Source organism: Temnothorax americanus, unplaced genomic scaffold (assembly GCF_048541705.1).
Source record: "Temnothorax americanus isolate GAGA-0224 unplaced genomic scaffold, ASM4854170v1 Scaffold15, whole genome shotgun sequence".
NCBI classification, from domain to species: domain Eukaryota; kingdom Metazoa; phylum Arthropoda; class Insecta; order Hymenoptera; family Formicidae; genus Temnothorax; species Temnothorax americanus.
Window position 1 is genome coordinate 2641228 of NW_027509286.1, and position 20158 is coordinate 2661385.

The window sequence follows — 20158 nt, forward strand, 5'->3', positions numbered from 1 at the left end:
ACTCCAAAAGTGATTCCCAAACGTGAAGACGAAAAAAATCTTTACAGTCTAGTAGATTTTCGATTTTCATCGATGAAAATTCAGATAATTCGGGCACAAAAATAATATGCATTCTCATTCGATAATTTTTCTCCTTCAAATAAGAAAGTCGCGACGGAATTATTAGAAGTAATATCTTCAGACGCCAGAAATTATTCCACGAGTAAACTCTACGGATCCAAGCTTTCAAAAGTCTTTTAGAACAAAAAGATATTCCTATTAAAAATCTTGTCCGAATATCCTGCGATAATTTTAATGAGTCAGCTATGATTTAGCTTTCGAATGGAAGATTTTGCCATCAGTTTTTGATGAACGACAGAAGCAAGAATTAGCTTCTTTAAAGATTGATGAAATGTAAAGCAAAATAACTGAATATGAAAATTCTAATAAGGAAAGATTCTTTCCAAATTTGGATTTATTAGTTGAGAGAGAGAGAGAGAGAGAGAGGCAGTTCTTTCTTTTCCTCTCTCAAATTCTGAAGTCAAACGAATCTTTTCTGTACTACTAACAGATGTAAAAACAGAAGATGAAAGAAACTGATTATTCATTATGATGATATTGCTTCTGATATTTGCGTAGCTGAAAGTTAAGCTTTCAAAATGTTCAAGTATTTTCTCACATAATTTTAAGATTATAATTTTTATTCGTTTAATATTATTAGTTTTTTCTCTCTCTAAAAATTAGAAATTAAGATTATTTTTATTTTTATACTAAGCGAAGTCTGTGCGTGTATGTGTGTTTATAATTTTGTAACACAACAAAATGTACTTTTATTTAATGATTATTAGTAAGAAAAGAATTATTTCTGTCTAACACCTGGTGTGTTTTCGTATATTAAATAATATAAATTTGCTTTTGTTTATATATTTTAACAAAGTAATACTGAATTTCTTTAGAAGGACATTTACATATGAAAGATCTTTGTCAGAATAGTTGTTCGAAATCACATTAAATAACATTATGCAATTGTTCTTCGATCATTTCATTTTTATGTCAATATAATTTTAAGAATTAGTCCTGATTCTGAAATCTGTTCATCGATCATCAACAAGAATCCGTCGTTCTCAAATGTAAAGAAGTTTTGTTTGAACACGAGTCTTAAAAGCGAGGCGCGGGAGTTAGTGTGTAAGTCGCTCGAGACCGACGAGAATTTTCTGCGTGTCTGATCCATGCTGGCAGATCATTACTCTAACAAAGGCTGCCGGTGCGATTGTGCTTTTCTGCTTTTGTCCCGTCTTGCGGAAACGAAAATGGAGTTGGCCAGTAATCTGAAGCAGATCACGGTATGCTTCCCATCGTCAGCTCCCTTGAAGCCATCGGACGTCTTATCATGAAGTGCGGCGATCTGTTTATCCATCTTGGTGGGACTGTTCGAACTACATGAATGGAAAACTACAATTGTGATACTTCTGAGCCACCTTTTTTGGATGTCCTGAACGCGTTCCTCGAATGTTGTGTGCGAAGTCTGTGGAGTTTCATCCAAAGTTGACTCTAACTCAGTATCGTTGATGATAACAAGCGGTTCTTCACCTCGTTCTGCCAGAGCTCATCTAGGCCTAAAAACCGGAGTTAGAGTAGTAACCGATGTGTCCTCTGTCAGAAGGCCAAGCGACTACACATTTTCTTTTGCCCGGAATTTATGAAAAAAGGCTGTCTGATGAGAAGAAAGGTTTGCGGACGGCAACAAGCCTAAACTATTTCGGCAGGCATCAACTGGCGGATTGTTCATCGCGGAAGAGATGCGTTGCGTGCAAAAGACTCCACCACGTGATGATTTACGACGCGATTCCGAAGGACATCAGCGGTTTCAGTTGTGTTCATGTCGATCACACCGAAACACAAAAATTATCCTCTTCGGGTCCCATCCTCTTAAGGCTCACTAAGGAACATGACTAGTAAGTAAAGATCACAAGACCAAATTGTGGTCACCTTTGAGTTGCCTCAGCATTAATGTTGTCCACATCAAAGTGTCTTGGATTACAGCACCAAGGTATTTCTGGTCTTTAAGAGATTCGTGCCGCATCGAGGTCTATGCCACACCGTCAAAAGTGACCGTTGCACTAACTTTATCGGCCTGTACACGCAACTGTGGATCATCTTGGAAGTGACGGTCCGCCAGCAACCACATCGGACGCAACGAGAGTGTGGACTGTGGAGTGATTTTTCAACCCGCAAGCTACACCTCACTTCGAAGGAATCTGGAAGGAATCAGGACTTCGAGAAGGAGTCTTTATTAAAGACTTTATTTAAGACAATTTTTTGGATTTCACATTAACAAGCTCGAATTTGTCTGTGTTCCCGCGCTCGCAAATAATAGTAAATATCATTAATTATAGTATTTTAATAGCAAGTGCGCTAAAAGAAAACATCAACCTGCGTAGACATTTATAATCGCTATTTTTATTTTTTGCATTGTCTCGATAGCGTGTCTTTTCTCGAATTTTTTTTCTTAATAATTTTGCCCTGCGTGGAGTGTTTATTATATCTATATACGTATCTATATAGAGATTAATCTGTACCGTAAAAGAGGAAATTACACATATAAATGATAATAAAATGATTATTGCCGGCAAATTTATTTTAAAATTTATACATGATGTGCTACATTAACTCACATTCATTAGAAACTACCTTCAAATCGAAGATATAATAATGAAAAAATAATGTATAGAAATAAACTATGGATAGAGTATGATCACGAATGCGCTTAACCCACGTTCATCTATACGAAATACAAAAAAGAATTAAGTCAATTATTCTTAGCTCTGATCCATTGCGTTTGCTTCGTTCATGTTACTGCCGGTACAGTCCTTTTGTATTATCTCAAAGAGCGGCAACAGTTCCGGCGTGGCCTTAATCTGTCCCACAAATTCGCTCAACGATGGATTTTTATCTGCAAATAAACGTCGCATATATATCGTAAGTTTACGAGTGAGTAAGTGAGGAGAGAGGGGGAGGAGGAGGATAGGTAGGTTAAAGAAGAGGCAATGTAAAAGGAGCGGGAGTCCTTTCTGTACCCCGCAAGAAGCGTAAAATAATTACTACTACTATATATCAAATTTCATGCTGTAGGTATATACATTGTGATAATTTTTACTTGACTTAGTTCTTTTGAGTTAGTTTTAACAAATTTTATATAAATAGAAAAATATTTTAAAAATAGGATTTCATTTAAATTAATTTAATTGTAAAACAATTCTATTTACCTGCATCAGGAATAGTTAACAATGCTGCGACGGCTCTCAACGCAGAGCGTTTCAATTCGTCTTGCTTCTCATATTCCTGCTTCACTGAGTTCGCTTTTACTTTCATCGTGCAAGTACTTTTCAGCGGCTCGACTAATCGCTCCAACCCTATATGATAAACATTGGAGCGTAGGATTAGAATATTAAATGTCCTAAAATATCAAGAATTCTAGTAGAAACGAATATAAACAATCGTGCGCGATATACTCACTTTGCAAGACTGCAGTCGGGCATAATTGCGCGAGTCGCGCGGTCATGAGATAAGTCAGCATCTTGATGTCATAATGGTCCCTAAGACCGTTCTCCACATGATTTAGAAACTCAAAGACGTCCAGCCTATCGAGACACGAATCCAGCAAGGTGTACATGCACTCGAATGCTGCTTTACGAAGGTCCAATCCGTCGTCTACCGTGTGTTTGAAAGGACCCATCTCGACCTCTCTGATTAGTTCTTTCTGAAACGGAAAGTTTATTACATTACGACAAAGTCTCGGTGACAACGGACAATCTGAACTAATTAGTTCAGACTGAGAGATTTAGTATTTTCTTAGATTTAAATTTTGCTAACCTTGATCTTGGTCTCCGCGTAAAGATGCGGCAGCACTACGTCTAAGAGATCCCGTATCAGCATAGGCTTATTGTGCGCAGCAGAATTAAATGCGACTAGTGCTACCCTACGCACGTTAAGATCAGGATCCTCTAAAGCGACTAAGAAATTACCCATACATTGCTTCAACATGGCATCTATTGGTTGTGGCTGTAAATATATAAATATTAAATTAGATACATTTGTTAGGGCACTGAATAGGTGATAAAACAGTTTGTCAAATAAGAGACCAGGTTCAAGACCCGATTCTGCAAACTCGCATATAATACAAAAGCTATTGAGCGGAAATGTATTATTTCGCTGAGATAGAAGAAATAAGAGAAAAATAAATTTCGAGGTAAACTAGGTAATAAATCGTAGTACTTCATTCCTTAAAGAACAGAAATAGATATATGATACGTCAATATCATACGTATGTGATATCATACGTATAATATAGATGATATTATAAGTTGTGGCTAAGCACCTGATCGGAAATGGTAAATTTAACTGCGGTGACTGTCGTTGTTCTCATAAGAGCTGATGGTGACTTGAGCGATTCTTGCAGTCTTGGTAACAGAGTAGCGGGATCAATTAACGTCAGTTTACCGAGACATTCGGCCACGACGTTACGAGTACCTTCTTCCGTACATTCGCAATGCCTGTACAAGAGCATCCAGATCGAAGGCACGAAATTCTGCAAGTTTGACACGCCAGATGGACTGGCTGATTGACTTGTAATGATCTGTAAAGACAAATAGTACTTTACAAATGGATTTCCTATTCCGATGAGCTTGAACGGGAATAAAGATTATTACTGCACGAATGTTACCTCCTTCAACGAATGCAAAAGCAGATATTGACGTTTGGGCTGCGCCTCAATCTCCTGAAGTATGAAAGGTAGATACTCAGGAAGATTTCCAATTGCGATATTTCCCAACGTATAACTGGCCGCGGACTTAACTTCTTCCGAGTGAGATGAGAATGAATTTAGAATCGTGTGTTTCAATGAATTAATTCCGCTTAAATCTCTGTGGAAACATTATTTCAATGAAAAATCTTTTTTTTCTTATAATACAGTTCATTAGAAATAAATCACAATTCTCTTACACGTGTCTTCCTATCTCTCCAATGACCAGCAAGGCGAATATGTGTTGCGCAACGTTCTGAATATCCGTTGGATTTTGAACGTCTTTCAGCAATTGTTGTACAATGCACTGCGCTTCATCGTGCCAAGTGATTGTCAGGGCGGCTGCACACTTAGCCAACGAATGATAAGCTTGCTTATGAAGTAGGGATGAAGTAACCGGAACTAGTAACATCGCGAGAAGATCTCTATATCCCAGATCTGGCAAATTTGCTTGAACTAAAGCTTGGAAAAACTCAAGCATTGAATTTAATGCGACACCTGTTTGACAAAAATTCAGTTCAATTTGTATAAGCGTACTGAAATTTCTCATTTGTTTAATGTTAAAGCGAGGTACACCTACCTTGAAGAAGCGGCGACTTTACCAAAATGAGTATTTCAGGCAAGATATGTTCGGAAACCCTGGTCAGGGCAGTTGGATGTAGCTTCGCTATGGTAGTGAGAAGATTCAACGTTAATTGCGCAATGTGCAGATCTGACTCGTTTAGTAATGCAGGTAACTCCGTAGTAACCTGTGAAAAAAAATTGGAAATAATCATCCAGTGACCCTTTAAATATATTGATATACAATATATAGTAAATAACATTCATACCTTATCAAGTAAATCTGGATGCAGAGCCGAGCTATAATTGCGTACCAAGGTATCCAGAAGAGGAAGAGAAGCAAGTTTCAAAGCTCGTTGATTTTTTCTCAAGAAAGACCCAAGAATGGGTATTGCTTCTTCCTACAAAAGGCGAAAAAGCAGCTTGTAAAGAAAGAATTGTGCAATTTCTCAATCGTGTATTTGTACTTTACAAATTTACCATAATCGGTTTCAGATCGACTCTCAGGGGAGACGCGGCTATGCAAGTTAGAGCCTTAACAGTAGTAAGCCTTGTTATCTCGTTGCGCAACCTATCTAGGAAAATAGGTAGGCATACGTGTAGCTTGTCTGACAGAGTGTCTCCAAAGTGTGCAAGAATTTGTCCCATGCAAGATATAGCTCTTTCCTTCACCTCTTGATCGATATCCGCCGTTTTGAGCCTCATCAAGGTGCATTGATATATTTCGTTGGACAATGAAGTAAAACCGCGATAGAATGGTTTCTCTATAAGTGGTATATTAATCCGTCATAAATATTGGCTCTTGTATCCACGACTGCAAATAAAAATCAGAAATGTAAAATGACTTACCGTGAGGTCTGATAACTTGTACAAGTTGCTGTAACACGAGCAACGCTTCGGCAGCGATCTTGTAGAACGAATCTCCCACTGCTAGTATAATCGGAGGCGCCAAAACGAGCATGTGAACGTGGAACGCTTCGGGTTGATGCGTCACCAATAGCGTATGCACGAAAGCTAAAGTGTCGATTTTCATATTCGAGGAAGAATTCTTATCTCCCAGGGAATATTGTATACCGGGGATCAGTGCTGGAATATGATTAGTTAAAGCTCCAGGCAGAACGAGCACCAGTTCTTTCAGCAAAGAGAAGCAATCCTGTCTCGTTTTGATACTCTTTTCCTTCATCTGACGATGAACTGCCTTCACTATTAGCGGTACTTGTTGTTGCAACAACGAAGTGGGCCCATCGTCATCGTCCATCGCGTCAGGATCGAGCGCCACGCCAGTAGCCGGTCTCGTTTGTTTCAATAAAGCGATATATGCATGAAAGATGTCTGATTTAACATTTTCTTCTCTTTCTGCAACATTACAGTGAATTTTCATTAATTACTGGATCATAAACAAGATTTATTAATTAACTGGAGATACCTTCTTTGCCTTTTTATAAACAAATTTCGGAATTCAATAAGCGCGATACTTGCCTTTAAACCTGGCAATTAATGCAGGAGAAACCCCCTTATAAAGGTCTGATAATAACTCTCTTCTACTGGATACAACCGCTTCCAGACACTTTGCAGCTGCTCTACGAACTTTCCAACTCATATCATCGTCATCGGAATATTCATCCTCCGCATCTTCATCTCCGTCCTCTTCTACGTCCATTGCGGCACCTTCTCCATCAGAGAACTCGTTGACATCATCGTCGTAATTATAGTTTGGATCGTATGTAATATACATTAGGCAGATCTCTATAATCTAAAAGATCAAAGATTCTAGTAAACAATACATAAATATCTGTGTAAGGCATAAGATGGATTCAACTTATGTACCTTATTTATGTGCGGCGTAATTTCTTTCGGACATCTATAAACAAAAGATTCAAATGCCTGCAAACAGTATTCTCTCAATTCATCGTCGTCCTCGTTACTGTATTGAACGATCAACGGCATAACGCGTTCTATTTGCTCGCCGAATCTATGGCCCGCTTGCCGGCTGCAATAAATTTAGACACGTCACATGGTAATTTGTTCCCTTTTATCAATTATTCGCACGTAATACAAATTGTCTACCGACCAGATAGAAGCAATGCACTGGATATAGGTACGTATAACGTTCTTCGTCGTTTGAGTTTGAAGACCCTCGAGAAGATGATCCAGCAATTTGTTGTATAAATAATTGTTGCTGGACGTCAACAGGTGACTCAGCGCTACTATAGTGCGTTTACGGACCGCTTGTCGCGGCGAGGAGAGTTGCGGCAATAACGCAGCCAGAATTGTAGGGTGAAATGTGACTAGCAAGGCGCCAAATCGAGACAATAAGTCGGCTACAATGTCGAGAGCTTCTAATTGTACGGATACATCTTCTTGCTGTAAATGCATTATACATACATGTATATATATCATCAGTCAGAGATATGAAATTTTACAGCAAAAAAAATGAGATGAAGATTGTTTACCTTTTCAATAGCGCTGCTTAACTTGTTTGTAACACGTCTACAGACGTTTGCAACTAACGCACTACAACCCACAGGAAGCTCGGAAATAACAGTCTTCAAGCCAATGCTAGAGATATCGCGCAGCTGTTCCTTGTCCGACACCATATTGCTACATAAAGCATCCACAATGGTTTCGACTTGGTAGTCTTTTACTTTGTTGACTAATGGGCCCAAGCTAAAATCGTATATGTCTTATAGTTGTAAAATCCGATAAAGAATCTCTCAAAGGAAGATAAATATGTGTAAATCTTTGCGCTTCAATCTACTTTCTTATTTCATTTATTTTAGTAATTTATAACTTTATGCTGTTATTGCATAAAGAAATCAATATGTAGGACACTCTATATGAATAATATATAAAGGATCTGCTAGAAATTGTTATGGCATGGTATCTAGATAAAGGAGTGTACCATTTGACGGCAAGATTTTGTACTTCTCCGTTCTTGTCCTCCAATAACTTAAGAAGCATTTTTACAACTTTACGCTCAGAATCATCGTCCAGCTTGATGCTGTCCTTTTGCAACTCGCTCATCAAATCGTTAGTTGCCATAAATCTGAAGTCCTTGTCGCTGGACGTCATCTGCAAAGGGAGTATAGGTGCTATCATATTAATAAGTAACAAAAAACAAGGAATTTACTATGAACCAAGATCTTGCTTGTGAATCATATTACAAGTAACAAGTAACATATAGTAAAGAAACAAGGAACATATATATCATGTAAACATATATAATAAAGATATGTGACACATTAATCATAAAATAATTACATGTTAAAGAACCTTTAAAGACTACAAACTTTAAAAACATAATGCTCTACATGTGAAAAAATACATATGACTGTCGCTGTTCATGTGTTCTACACATATTCGCACGAACGCTATATAAAACATCCAGCTTTTTCTGATATGTTCCACGGGTTAGTAAAAGATTAGAATGCCTCCAATTTATACAGTTCTACACTACATAACAGTTCCTTATCGTAACATAATATTAGGACTGTCGTCCTACAGCCTGTAAATAGAATACAAATCTTGTGTGCTCAAGGAAACAAAACAAACCACTTTGATTAGAACTAAACAGATAAACAGAAAATACTCCAAAATCAAGAAGTGCCTACCATGATCGCTTTCCTTATCTTTTTGATAATTACGAACTATTTTGACCCTTTGTTACTCGCGTAGTTCTTTTTTAACAACTTTTTTTTTTTTAATTACCCACGTGGGATGTATCTCACATCCCAATGTAACATCAATTTTCATTGTTCCCTTTGATTTACATAAAATTACATTTGCATTAAATAAAAATTGAAAATATTTTACGTATCTTCTAAAGATAAATACAAGAATGTTTCTTTAATTGCGAAACAAATTGTGCGACGTTCGATCGATAAAAAAAGCTACGATGTGAACTTAGTAGACTTTTATGGCTGGGGTGTAGTCTAAACCCCACGCGAGTCATTTGTAGGGTTAACGGCCCTAATCGTTCCTCGTCGAGACCGTCTTAGGTAGATGCGAGAGGTTATGTTGCGGAGAAAAAAAGAAAGCGTGGTAAAAAAGATTTCGTTGGGGCAAGTGTTCGTTTCCCCGATCGCTATCGTTACGTTATTAGCGCCGTTTATTACCTTCTCCAGCAGATTCGCTATTTGATAGGAGACACTAGCCATGATTGCGGATTCCCTTCGCAGCCGGTTCAACGAGACGACGACGACAACGGCGATCGAGCGTGTTCGACCCCGGAGGTGGATTTCGGGTGTTGCGCGGTGCCTACCTGCTAGTCCTGTAACGCAACGGAAAAAAGAAAGGAAAAACAAACCGGAGTGCCCGGCGACACGAGGGATACGCGGACGCCAAAACCCGCGTGAAAATAAATGTCGCACGAACCGAGGTGTAACAGCGGCGCTTCTGTTTTCTTTTCTTTTTTTCTTTCTCTCCTCTTTCTCTCTCCCTTTCTGTCTCTTTCTCTCTTCCCTTCTACTGCGATTCCACCGTCGGCAGCATCTCAACGCGATGCCTACTGCCTACACTCCTTCCTACAGTCGTCCACAATTTAGCTATACATCAGAGAGAAACCTGAAAAAGGCCAGAGGCCATCCCGGCCTTTTTCGTCAATTATCGTGTGTTGCATTTTCCGACGCGCCGCCTGAGAAAGTGCAACGTGCAACTCAACTACGTCGTTTCGCTCGGTAAAGCGGGGAGCACACACTTCTGCATAACGCATAATGTGTAAGCATAAGAAAATTGATTGGTCCATACACATGTGCATAAGAAAATAGACTAATCAGTTTTCTTTCTTATGCTTACGTATTATGCGTTATGCAAAAGTGTGTGCTCCCCGCTTAACCGCACATGGTTTGCGTCCGTGCTAATGGTTCGTGTCCGAACTGGCCAGCTGGAGGAGATATTCTGGCCGCCGCGGCCGCGCTCGGCCAGCCCGGCCCGGCGCTCGGCAAGCTTCGAGCGAGGAGAGATGAATATATATATATATACACAAAAATTGCAAATATAATTAAATAAATATTAATAAACATAAAATTTAAAAAATTTGTAAGGATAATATATAAATATTTAAGTAGCACCTATGCGTTTCAAATGTCCACTCGCGAAACGTTAAAGTAAATGTTTAATTATTTTCGGGTTCGGAGAATCTATAATAGATTCTCAAATGTGAAATTTGACCAGAGACAGTACATAAAGTCTTACGGCAAAAATTTGTCACTCGCTGTTCTATACATCATTGCAAGCCACATAAAAAATAAATAAATAAATGAATAATAAATATTGAAGTGAAATGAACTTTTAGTGAAGTAAACTAATTATTTAGTCGAAGAGCTGACGACACTTTTGGCCAAGTGATTTTGTAAAATATCCTGAGTGATCAATTAATTATTATCAATATCCGATAAAAATTGAAACTTATACTATGACTTGAAAATCTGTTTTTTTTTTCACCCGCGTACTTCAAATGAACGATTCGATTAAGTAAAGACAGAAGAGTTGTCTAACGAGTGACAACAGGATTTCTTACACGCTTAGCCCTCTAAGGGCGGTATTCATAGTCGGATCTTAATTTAAGATCGTCTCAAGTACGATTTTAAGATGTTATGAACCAATCACAGAGCCGTATTAGCATCTTAAGATATTACTTAAGACGGTCTTGAAATAAGATCTGATTATGAATACCGGCCTAAGCGTGGCCTTTTTTTTTTTTTTTTTTTTTTTTTTTGTAGGAAAAACTCATCATGAGTACCGCCGCCCCCCAAGAGGTGCAGACGGGTATGCCGGACTCCTACCGGCTAAAAAACCTACACGGTCTAGGCCCAGTTCAACAGTGGCCAGTTAGCTTAACTAGTAGTTAACTCTCACTCTCCGTCTTTATCTAACCTTTGAGTTAAAAAGAGACAGAAAGTGAGAGTTAACTACTAGTTAAGCTAACTGGCCACTGTTGAACTGGGCCTAACGAGTGACCGAAGGATTTATGGTTACACGACAGTTTCCCGAAAAGTAGAGGGGATAATGTTGGTACCAACGAAAATCCCTAAGGGCGTCGTAATAATTTCTACGGGTTAGCAACACTGTTGAAGTAGTATAGCTGTCAGTTTGCGTAACTTTTTTGACATTTTGACATATAATGTGCACGCGTGTATAATAAATATGTTACGACTGTAATAGTTTATAAATGTAAATGTAAAATACATTGTGGCACTTAAATAAAATAAAATTAAATAAAAATAACAAAAAACAAAGTGCATAGAGGATAAACGAGGTAAAAAATTATAAATAAATTATTATTATTATTATTATTAGTAATTAATATTTTTTAATTTTTTCAATGTTTTTCGATAAATATCACTCATATAGTTGTAGCATCGTTCTTCGCACTCTGGAATCAGTTTGCCATTATCTTCAACTGCCGAATCAGCCCCCACTAAGCGTGATGTCTGACAAATGACAGGCAAATTTATTACACGCTTGACCCCCATCAAGCGTGGTGTCTGACGAATGACAAGTCGATTTATTACACGTTTAGCCCCCACTAAGCGTGATGTCTGACGAGTGACAGGTAGATTTATTACACGCTTGACCCCCATCAAGCGTGGTGTCTGACGAATGACAAGTCGATTTATTACACGTTTAGCCCCCACTAAGCGTGATGTCTGACGAGTGACAGGTAGATTTATTACACGCTTGGCCCCCACCAAGCGTGATGTCTGACGAGTGACAGGTAGATTTATTACACGCTTGGCCATTCGGCAGTTGAAGATAATGGCAAACTGATTCCAGAGTGCGAAGAACGATGCTACAACTATATGAGTGATATATTTATCGAAAAACATTGAAAAAATTAAAAAATATTAATTACTAATAATAATAATAATAATAATAATAATTTATTTATAATTTTTTACCTCGTTTATCCTCTATGCACTTTGTTTTTTGTTATTTTTATTTAATTTTATTTTATTTAAGTGCCACAATGTATTTTACATTTACATTTATAAACTATTACAGTCGTAACATATTTATTATACACGCGTGCACATTATATGTCAAAATGTCAAAAAAGTTACGCAAACTGACAGCTATACTATTTCAACAGTGTTGCTAACCCGTAGAAATTATTACGACGCTCTTAGGGATTTTCGTTGGTACCAACATTATCCCCTTTACTTTTCGGGAAACTGTCGTGTAACCCAAAAAAGTTACGCAAACTGATAGCTATACTACTTCAACAGTGTTGCTAACCCGAAGAAATTATTACGACGCCCTTAGGGATTTTCGTTGGTACCAACATTATCCCCTTTACTTTTCGGGAAACTGTCGTGTAACCGGATTTATTACACGCTTGGCCCTCACCAAGCGTGATGTCTGACAAATGACAGGCAGATTTATTACACGCTTGACCCCCATCAAGCGTGGTGTCTGACAAATGACAAGTCGATTTATTACACGCTTAGCCCCCACTAAGCGTGATGTCTGACGAGTGACAGGTAGATTTATTACACGCTTGGCCCCCACCAAGCGTGATGTCTGACGAGTGACAGGTAGATTTATTACACGCTTAGCCCCCACTAAGCGTGATGTCTGACGAGTGACAGGTAGATTTATTACACGCTTGGCCCCCACCAAGCGTGATGTCTGACAAATGACAGGCAGACGCGATTTCTTTAACGCCTAACTTCTTTTCTATCGCGGTGCGGTGTGCCCCGTTCCGATGGGACAACGCGACGCGATTTCTTTAACGCCTAACTTTTTTTCTATCGCGGTGCGGTGTGTCCCGTTCCGAAGAGACAACGCGACGCGATTTTTTAAACGCCTAACTTTTTTATTTAAAAAAAAAAAGAAGGTATTCTCGAAAACACTACGATTTTGAACGGCACTTTCGAAAGCGCGACGCGACAAGCCGTTTTTATACGATCGGCAGCGAAGTGCAATGGGTTCCCTTTGGCTTCCCCGTCGTCAGAGTGCAGAGTTCTTATTATGAAACTTTTCGGAATGAATTCCGATCAGAATTCATTTTGAAAAGTTCCATAATATGTACCCTTAACACCTCGAGGTACTGAACCTTTCCACCATCGGCAAGGTCGTACCCAGTGGGAGAGGATTTTATATCATGGCAAAGGCCGTGTATTTTTCGGTAATCAAGAAATGATTACCGAATGCACGTACATGAGGCGCCGCTGTTATAAGACAATTATCGTTCGAAAATTATACATCGCTACGGAAAGACAATTTCCGCGCGATATTTAATACGACAAGCGTGTAAAAAGTTTGTAAAAAAATTTTATTTTGCGTTCTATGAATATTGCGTTATACATATAAATATCTCAATGATATCTCGCAAAAAATTAAAATTTATAATGTAGACGAAATTAAAAAATGAATAATGACAATTTTCTCAAAAAACCGACCGCGAAAACACAAAGATGCGTTATTATGCATGTTGTTCATGCGGTACGCATCTCGAAAATATATCAAGTAAGATACAGAATAAAATGACGTGAGATCCGAGAAAAAGAAACTTCCCGTACAATTATTATTATAATTAAATATTATAATTAATCAATAACCGCATTGTTATAATTAAATAATATATGCAAATCTTTATTTTACGATTATCAATATAAATGTATCTCGTTATATTTTTCACTTTCTATCAAAATTATTTTGATACATTATATATATTAATAATATATAATGTAGTCATATATTATTGCAAAACTGAATAAGTGTACTATATCATATCAATTCTAAAATAATTTAAAAATTTTTAACGTTTCTCGACAGAATATTTAGAATCTCACGTCATGCTACTTGACTTTATCTAGCATAAATTTTTCAATAAAAAATAGATGGATAGGCTACAAAAAATTAGGGTATAATCGATGTTATGTTCAAGTAAATTTTAGTAATAAATAATTGTCACATTTTCTACTCTCTAAATTTCTTGGAGTAGAAATACTGCCACTCCAGTGAGATTTCACTCCTTTGGAGTGAAATCTTACTCTAAAAGAGTGAAATCTCACTGGAGTGGCAGTATTCCCACTCCAAGAAATTTAGAGAGTATCAAATAAATTCTAAAGATATCTATATATATTGCTTCTTTGCATCGATTTACATAATATTTGATCTTGGTTAAATATATAGGTATGGAAAGGAATATATATAATATATATATATATATATATATATATATATATATATATATATAATATATATAAATGGATATATATAAAAATAAAACACATCCTAAAACTATAACTCGTAATTTGTTCCTATCTACAAATATTTCTTTCTTGTAACATCTAACACAATATTTTACTTATTCTTATCTCTTTTATATGAAAAAGTGTTACGAAAATAATTCTTTAAAAAAATCTAAAAAAAATTTTGTATTTAAAAAATCATTACTTTTATATATTATTAGAATATTATTTTACTTTTTCTTTTGTGTCTAAAATATTACTAATTCTAGTTTTAAGTAAAATTGATATCAATATACTGAAATTTCCAAAATTTAATTTATTATGTAAATTTTATTTAAACAATTTTATTTAAAAGTCATTTATATAGAAGACAGTTTTGTTAACATAATTTGACGAGCTCTTCGCGAGCTCGGTGCGGGCGAAGTGTGCGAGTATTTCCGCAAGCACACTGGCACAATAAATCAATAACAATCAGTAAATACAACGATAAACAAAAATGATACCAAGATTAAATATATGCCATAATCAGTTTTAGCCCGTCCATTTTAAGGCAATGAATCTACGAAATGTAATATTTTCACACTATAAATTATTGTATGTACGTTGACACGTACCGAGATATATTTTTGCTTTATATTTAATTATTTGTAGATTCGTTACCTCAATAAAAAAAATGTCTCATTGACTCACCGATTCGATGCGCAACGGGCGGAGTTATGCAGCCACGTAGCTACGGCAATACTATAACATACAAACGAAAGATTTAAATTAAAAAAGCGCTCAAAATTATTAACATTTGAAAAGTTAATTCTTACGCGTCTCTAAATTCGTCGTTCAATAAAATATTTAGCAATACAATTATCTGTTTATCGAAACAGATCTTTACGGGAATAAAATTTTAGATAACAAATTCTCTTTCTTTAATTTTACTTTTAACTGAAATACTTTTAACATTAAATTAAACACGTCGATTAAATGGAAACACATTAATTTTATGTAGCTAAAAGATGATACTTACCCCAAGGTTGCTCCGCCGGTGCCCGATGCCTCTCTCAGGCTTCCTCCTCCTCTCAGGACGTCAGGCTTTCTCTTTCCTTTCCTCCTTCTCCTCTCAACGCACAGGACACTCGCGAGAAACACTCGCGGATAATAAACTACACGCGCGCGCGGACTACGTATCAATAAAAGCCTTTCTCGCGCGATACTTTTACGGCACTCCCGTTTAGAAAAGTCCTTTAGTCCGCGTACCGTTCGGCACTCCCGAAGCAAACTCGACGAACCGGCTGCGGTTCGTTTATTCAATCAAATCGGCGGACGCGAGGGTACGTTAGCTTCCCCGTCTTTAGATTTTTATCCAAGCGGAACAAGTGTTTTGCTTGGGTAAAATCCTCGTACTGGGTACTGAGCATTCCCACCTCGCCAAGGTCGTACCCATGGGAAGGAAGTATACTTTACTTTGTAATATGAAAGCAGGCTAGGTAACAATTTTTCGTGCAAATTTGAAGGATTCGCGACGCCGCGGCCGCGTGCTCCGCGTCGTACCGCGTATTCATCGCCGCGCGGCGCGTTACGTTAATGCGACACGAAATGTTCCGAGGTGTCGGCAACTTGACGCGATACTACGTCGAGCGGACGGTTAATAAAGACACGCACTTGGCTAATCGAAGATACATACGCTATTGAAATTAAATATTGCACGCACAAAATCTCGCGAAAGCAAAACTGCGTTATCGATATGTATGACGACGAAGAATCGTGACTGCCGAGCGTTAAGGGCACTCACGAACGGGCGCGATGTATCACGGCGTTCCGTTGCTCGAATCACTCGATACGGACACTATCGCTCACTACACTCAGCTCTCTTTTTCCCTACGAAGAGAATCATATCGGGGACAAATCACACGACGGTCGACGCGACAAATTCCGGCACAGCGTTCAAAGCGCGACACGAGATACACATTCGCGATTCGCGCGAGTCCCAGATATGGCGGGACGAGCGATTATCACCCGCGAATATCACAGCGAAACTGCGTCGTTCACAATTGCCGTACATACCTTCGCCTCGACGTCTCGAGCGAGCACGTCGCGCGACGCGTTCATTTCGACGAACACTTGATATGCACACTTGTAAATTGTTGAACACGCACAACGCGTACTCGCGTAGCGCGTATTCCCGCGGCTCGCGGCCCGCGGAACGAGGAAGCAGGAATGCCAATCACCGAAACGAGCGCGTTCGGAAAACAGCACGAATAAGCACAGTGACGTCGGTGACGAGCGCGCGCGGAGGGAGCACAAACATTTCCTACCTGTGCGAACGTCCTCGGGAGAATGATAATAACTGAGTCACTCGCGCAGGTAACGCTACTCCGAGCGTTGACGGAAACGAGTGACAAGTCCGCTCGTCGTCAAAAACAACGTCGAAAACGCGCCGATCTTCGAGGTACGGAGCTTTCGAGTTCAACGGTCGCGCCGCTAGTACGGGTTGGTACGGACTGCGCGGTGCCGCGGTGCCTACGCCGTATCGATCCGCCGCGCCGCGCCGGCGTATGACGTCACGGCCTCCCCTCCTACGCGGCACGACGCGCGCGGCCGCGGCCGGTTAAAAAATACCGAAAACTTTCAACGAACGATAAGAGATCAACGTATGCCGAATTTTTCGTTAACTTTCACAGGTTTAACTGGCTGTATTCTACGTTCTGTCTCGGTGCGACGCGACGGTGGCTGTTTAATCGGAACAGATATTTTTGCGCGATTTATCTATATTTAAGAAATATAATATTGTAATTGTACAAATATAAAAGAGTTTTATCTATAATTTTACATACGTATTTCCAATATATGTATAAATTTTAATATATATTTCATATACATGCATATTCGCGCGGGAATCGAGGAATGGAACGTACAATTCTAACCATCATTTTTTGCCGCGATATATATTTCGTACAAAATCTTTCGTTAAAGTTGCTTAAATTTTAGTACAGATATGTATAGAATTTCGTGGCGGAATTTGGGATAGAGTTCTGTTTATAATTTTGTGTACCGTATATTGCGAGAGAAATTTATATAAACTTCAAATATATATATATCTATATTAAAATACACACGCACATTGGAGTACGCATGAAAATTCCTCTTTCTTGATTAAAGAGGCAATTTTTGTAAATTAATATTAATTAATACTAATATAAAATTTAATTTATACATTAGTATCAATTAATATATTATTTAATTTAATATTTTTATATATTATTTTTAAATAAAAAATAAACTTATAGGTATTATTTTTAAGTTATTATATATTTTATTATAAAAATATAATTTATAAATTATTTATAAATTAATTTTATATCATTATTTCTTGGTAAATTTTTTCCAAGTGAAACAAGCTGGGCAACTGTCGCGCGTAGCCGACCAATCAAAAGCGCTTCTGTTTCGCGGAAGTGGGCGAGTTTTTATGGTGGTTTTTCTAGCACAACGTTGTCAGTGCTCCCGGCTCCGTCAGCTGATTCATTAACCTTGTCGAGAGATGCTTTAAAATTTTTTCTTTTGCATTTAAATTCTGAAGCAGCAAAAACATTCGCAATAACAATGTGAATAGATCCGGACACGAACGGCAATAAGAAGCTATTGTACAAGGTACTCAAGGAACTCTCTACATTTTGTTAGTGATAAATATTAAGTACTTATCAATTTAATCATTCTAATCTAATAAATCTGATATCTAATCAGAAAATATCTCTTGATTATACAATTGCAAGACTATTTTGTGACAAACGTACTCGGAAATAAGGCTTTAAATTTTTTTCAAAAAAAAAAAAAAAAAAAAATAATAATAATTAGGAAAGAAGCATGGCTACGAGCTTTATGGTGCGGAGAGGCCTACGTTCCATTGGCGTTTACTGCTACACATGGAACAGATCGAAAAACCTGAAGCATGTCGGAGCAGGAATTCTAACAGGGCTCGCGGCGTACAGTGTATCTAAAGTTACAGTTCTGGCGGCGCAGAATGATCTGCATAGTTGTATTAAAAACTTTATGGCGGAGCCTATCACAGCCGTTGAAAAATTGCAGAAAAGCCAGAATGACATGAAAACGAGAATGGAACTGCTGGTGATGAAGACCCAGGCAGATTTTTGCAGAGCCCTCAAAGCGCTGGAGACCGACAAGTCTTTCAAGGTGGATCGTTGGACCAGGAAGGAGGGTGGCGGCGGTGTCACCTGCGTGTTGCAAGATGGAGAGGTATTTGAGAAAGCTGGCGTCAACGTTTCCGTCGTAACCGGCGTGTTACCGCCGAGCGCTGTCCAGCAGATGAGGGCACGCGGCAAGAAGATGGAAGACTCGGTACCGTTCTTCGCGGCCGGAGTCAGCGCCGTGATTCATCCCCGCAATCCCATGATCCCGACGATTCATTTTAATTACCGCTACTTCGAGGTGACCAACCCGGATGGCACTACACAGTGGTGGTTCGGAGGCGGGACGGATCTCACCCCGTACTACTTGGACGAGGAAGATGCCAAACACTTTCACAGAGCGCTGAAAACCGCGTGCGACAAGCACGATCCCTCCTACTACGCGAAGTTTAAGGAATGGTGCGACAATTACTTCAATATCGTGCACCGTGGAGAACGGCGCGGCGTGGGCGGGATATTTTTCGACGACCTCGACACTCCAAGTCAGAACGAGGCGTTTCAGTTCGTTACCTCTTGCGCCGAAGCGGTCATTCCGTCATACATTCCCTTGGTGGAGAAGCATAAAAACGACGGCTACGGGTATCGCGAGAGGCAATGGCAACTATTGCGACGGGGTAGATACGTCGAGTTTAATTTGATCTACGATCGCGGCACCAAGTTCGGCCTGTATACGCCCGGTGCGCGATACGAGAGCATACTCATGTCTCTGCCATTGAACGCCAAATGGGAATACATGCACGAACCTGAAGCCGGTTCGAGGGAGTCGCGGCTTCTGGAGGTGCTGAAAAATCCGAGAGATTGGCTGGGCGAAGCGAAGTCGGACAATGCGCGAGCGTAGTTCGTGATAATCTCCAAGTGACTTTCAATTGCGAAAAATTACAGGAGGGTGCTAGGTATTATTGCAATATAGATTATAAACGGGATCTCTGGAAATGGTAGAAATCTACAGATCGATATTTTGAGAGTCGGTTTACAAATGTATGAAACTTGTAGTATTTCGTTGATGATGTATTTAACATCAGCTGGAGTAATGCTTGAAGTGCCAGATATTAGCTGCGGTCCACTTAACGCTACAAATGCTGCGAAGTATTCTTCTTCTCCTCCTTTCTCTTAATGAAGAAAGAAGAAGAAGAACGCTTCACAAAGCATTTGCGGTATCAAATGGACTGCAGCCATAGAACTATGTCGTAAATGATTGTATAAAGAAATAGGCACAAATTTTGTACAATATACATGTATTAATTAATAACCGATCTTGTATACAATCGTACATACATTGAAATTTATATTTCTTGAAGAAATTAATATATAAAAGTAAACATAATAATAAGACAAAAGTAATGTGGTATATAAAATCTCTCAACCTGCTTTAACGCGCTCAATACAAACTACATTCATCTTAAAAACTTAAGTGAACATTATTTACA

At 38.5% G+C, this 20158-nt stretch overlaps 2 protein-coding genes and 1 long non-coding RNA gene across 4 annotated transcripts; 2 read left to right on the top strand and 1 right to left on the bottom strand.

Annotated features, from left to right (window-relative positions):
- Window positions 1-9: 9 nt before the first annotated feature.
- Window positions 10-3098, top strand: LOC143895008 (uncharacterized). Its single transcript, XR_013256217.1, has 2 exons — window positions 10-1934; window positions 2023-3098. It is a non-coding gene; the product is annotated as an uncharacterized LOC143895008 (long non-coding RNA).
- Window positions 2600-9889, bottom strand: Cand1 (Cullin-associated and neddylation-dissociated 1). Of its 2 annotated transcripts, XM_077401722.1 has the most exons (18): window positions 9716-9889; window positions 9457-9611; window positions 8244-8413; window positions 7795-8008; window positions 7413-7705; window positions 7169-7331; window positions 6821-7094; window positions 6191-6697; window positions 5822-6105; window positions 5611-5742; window positions 5361-5529; window positions 4981-5278; window positions 4703-4901; window positions 4358-4615; window positions 3853-4041; window positions 3496-3739; window positions 3246-3392; window positions 2600-2932 (listed from the first exon to the last, which is right to left on the bottom strand). In XM_077401722.1, the coding sequence occupies exons 2-18, from the start codon at window positions 9496-9498 to the stop codon at window positions 2799-2801; spliced, it is 3717 nt and encodes a 1238-aa protein (XP_077257848.1). In that variant the 5' UTR covers window positions 9499-9611; window positions 9716-9889; the 3' UTR covers window positions 2600-2798. The 2 variants fall into 2 exon arrangements, with proteins under 2 accessions (XP_077257848.1, XP_077257847.1); XM_077401721.1 differs by lacking the exon at window positions 9716-9889 and having other exon boundaries at window positions 9457-9648.
- Window positions 9890-18018: 8129 nt separating this feature from the next.
- Coprox (oxygen-dependent coproporphyrinogen-III oxidase) lies at window positions 18019-20068 on the top strand. Its single transcript, XM_077401689.1, has 2 exons — window positions 18019-18177; window positions 18382-20068. Exon 2 carries the CDS (start codon window positions 18391-18393, stop codon window positions 19567-19569), a length of 1179 nt encoding a protein of 392 aa, XP_077257815.1. The 5' UTR covers window positions 18019-18177; window positions 18382-18390; the 3' UTR covers window positions 19570-20068.
- The last annotated feature ends 90 nt before the right edge of the window (window positions 20069-20158 follow it).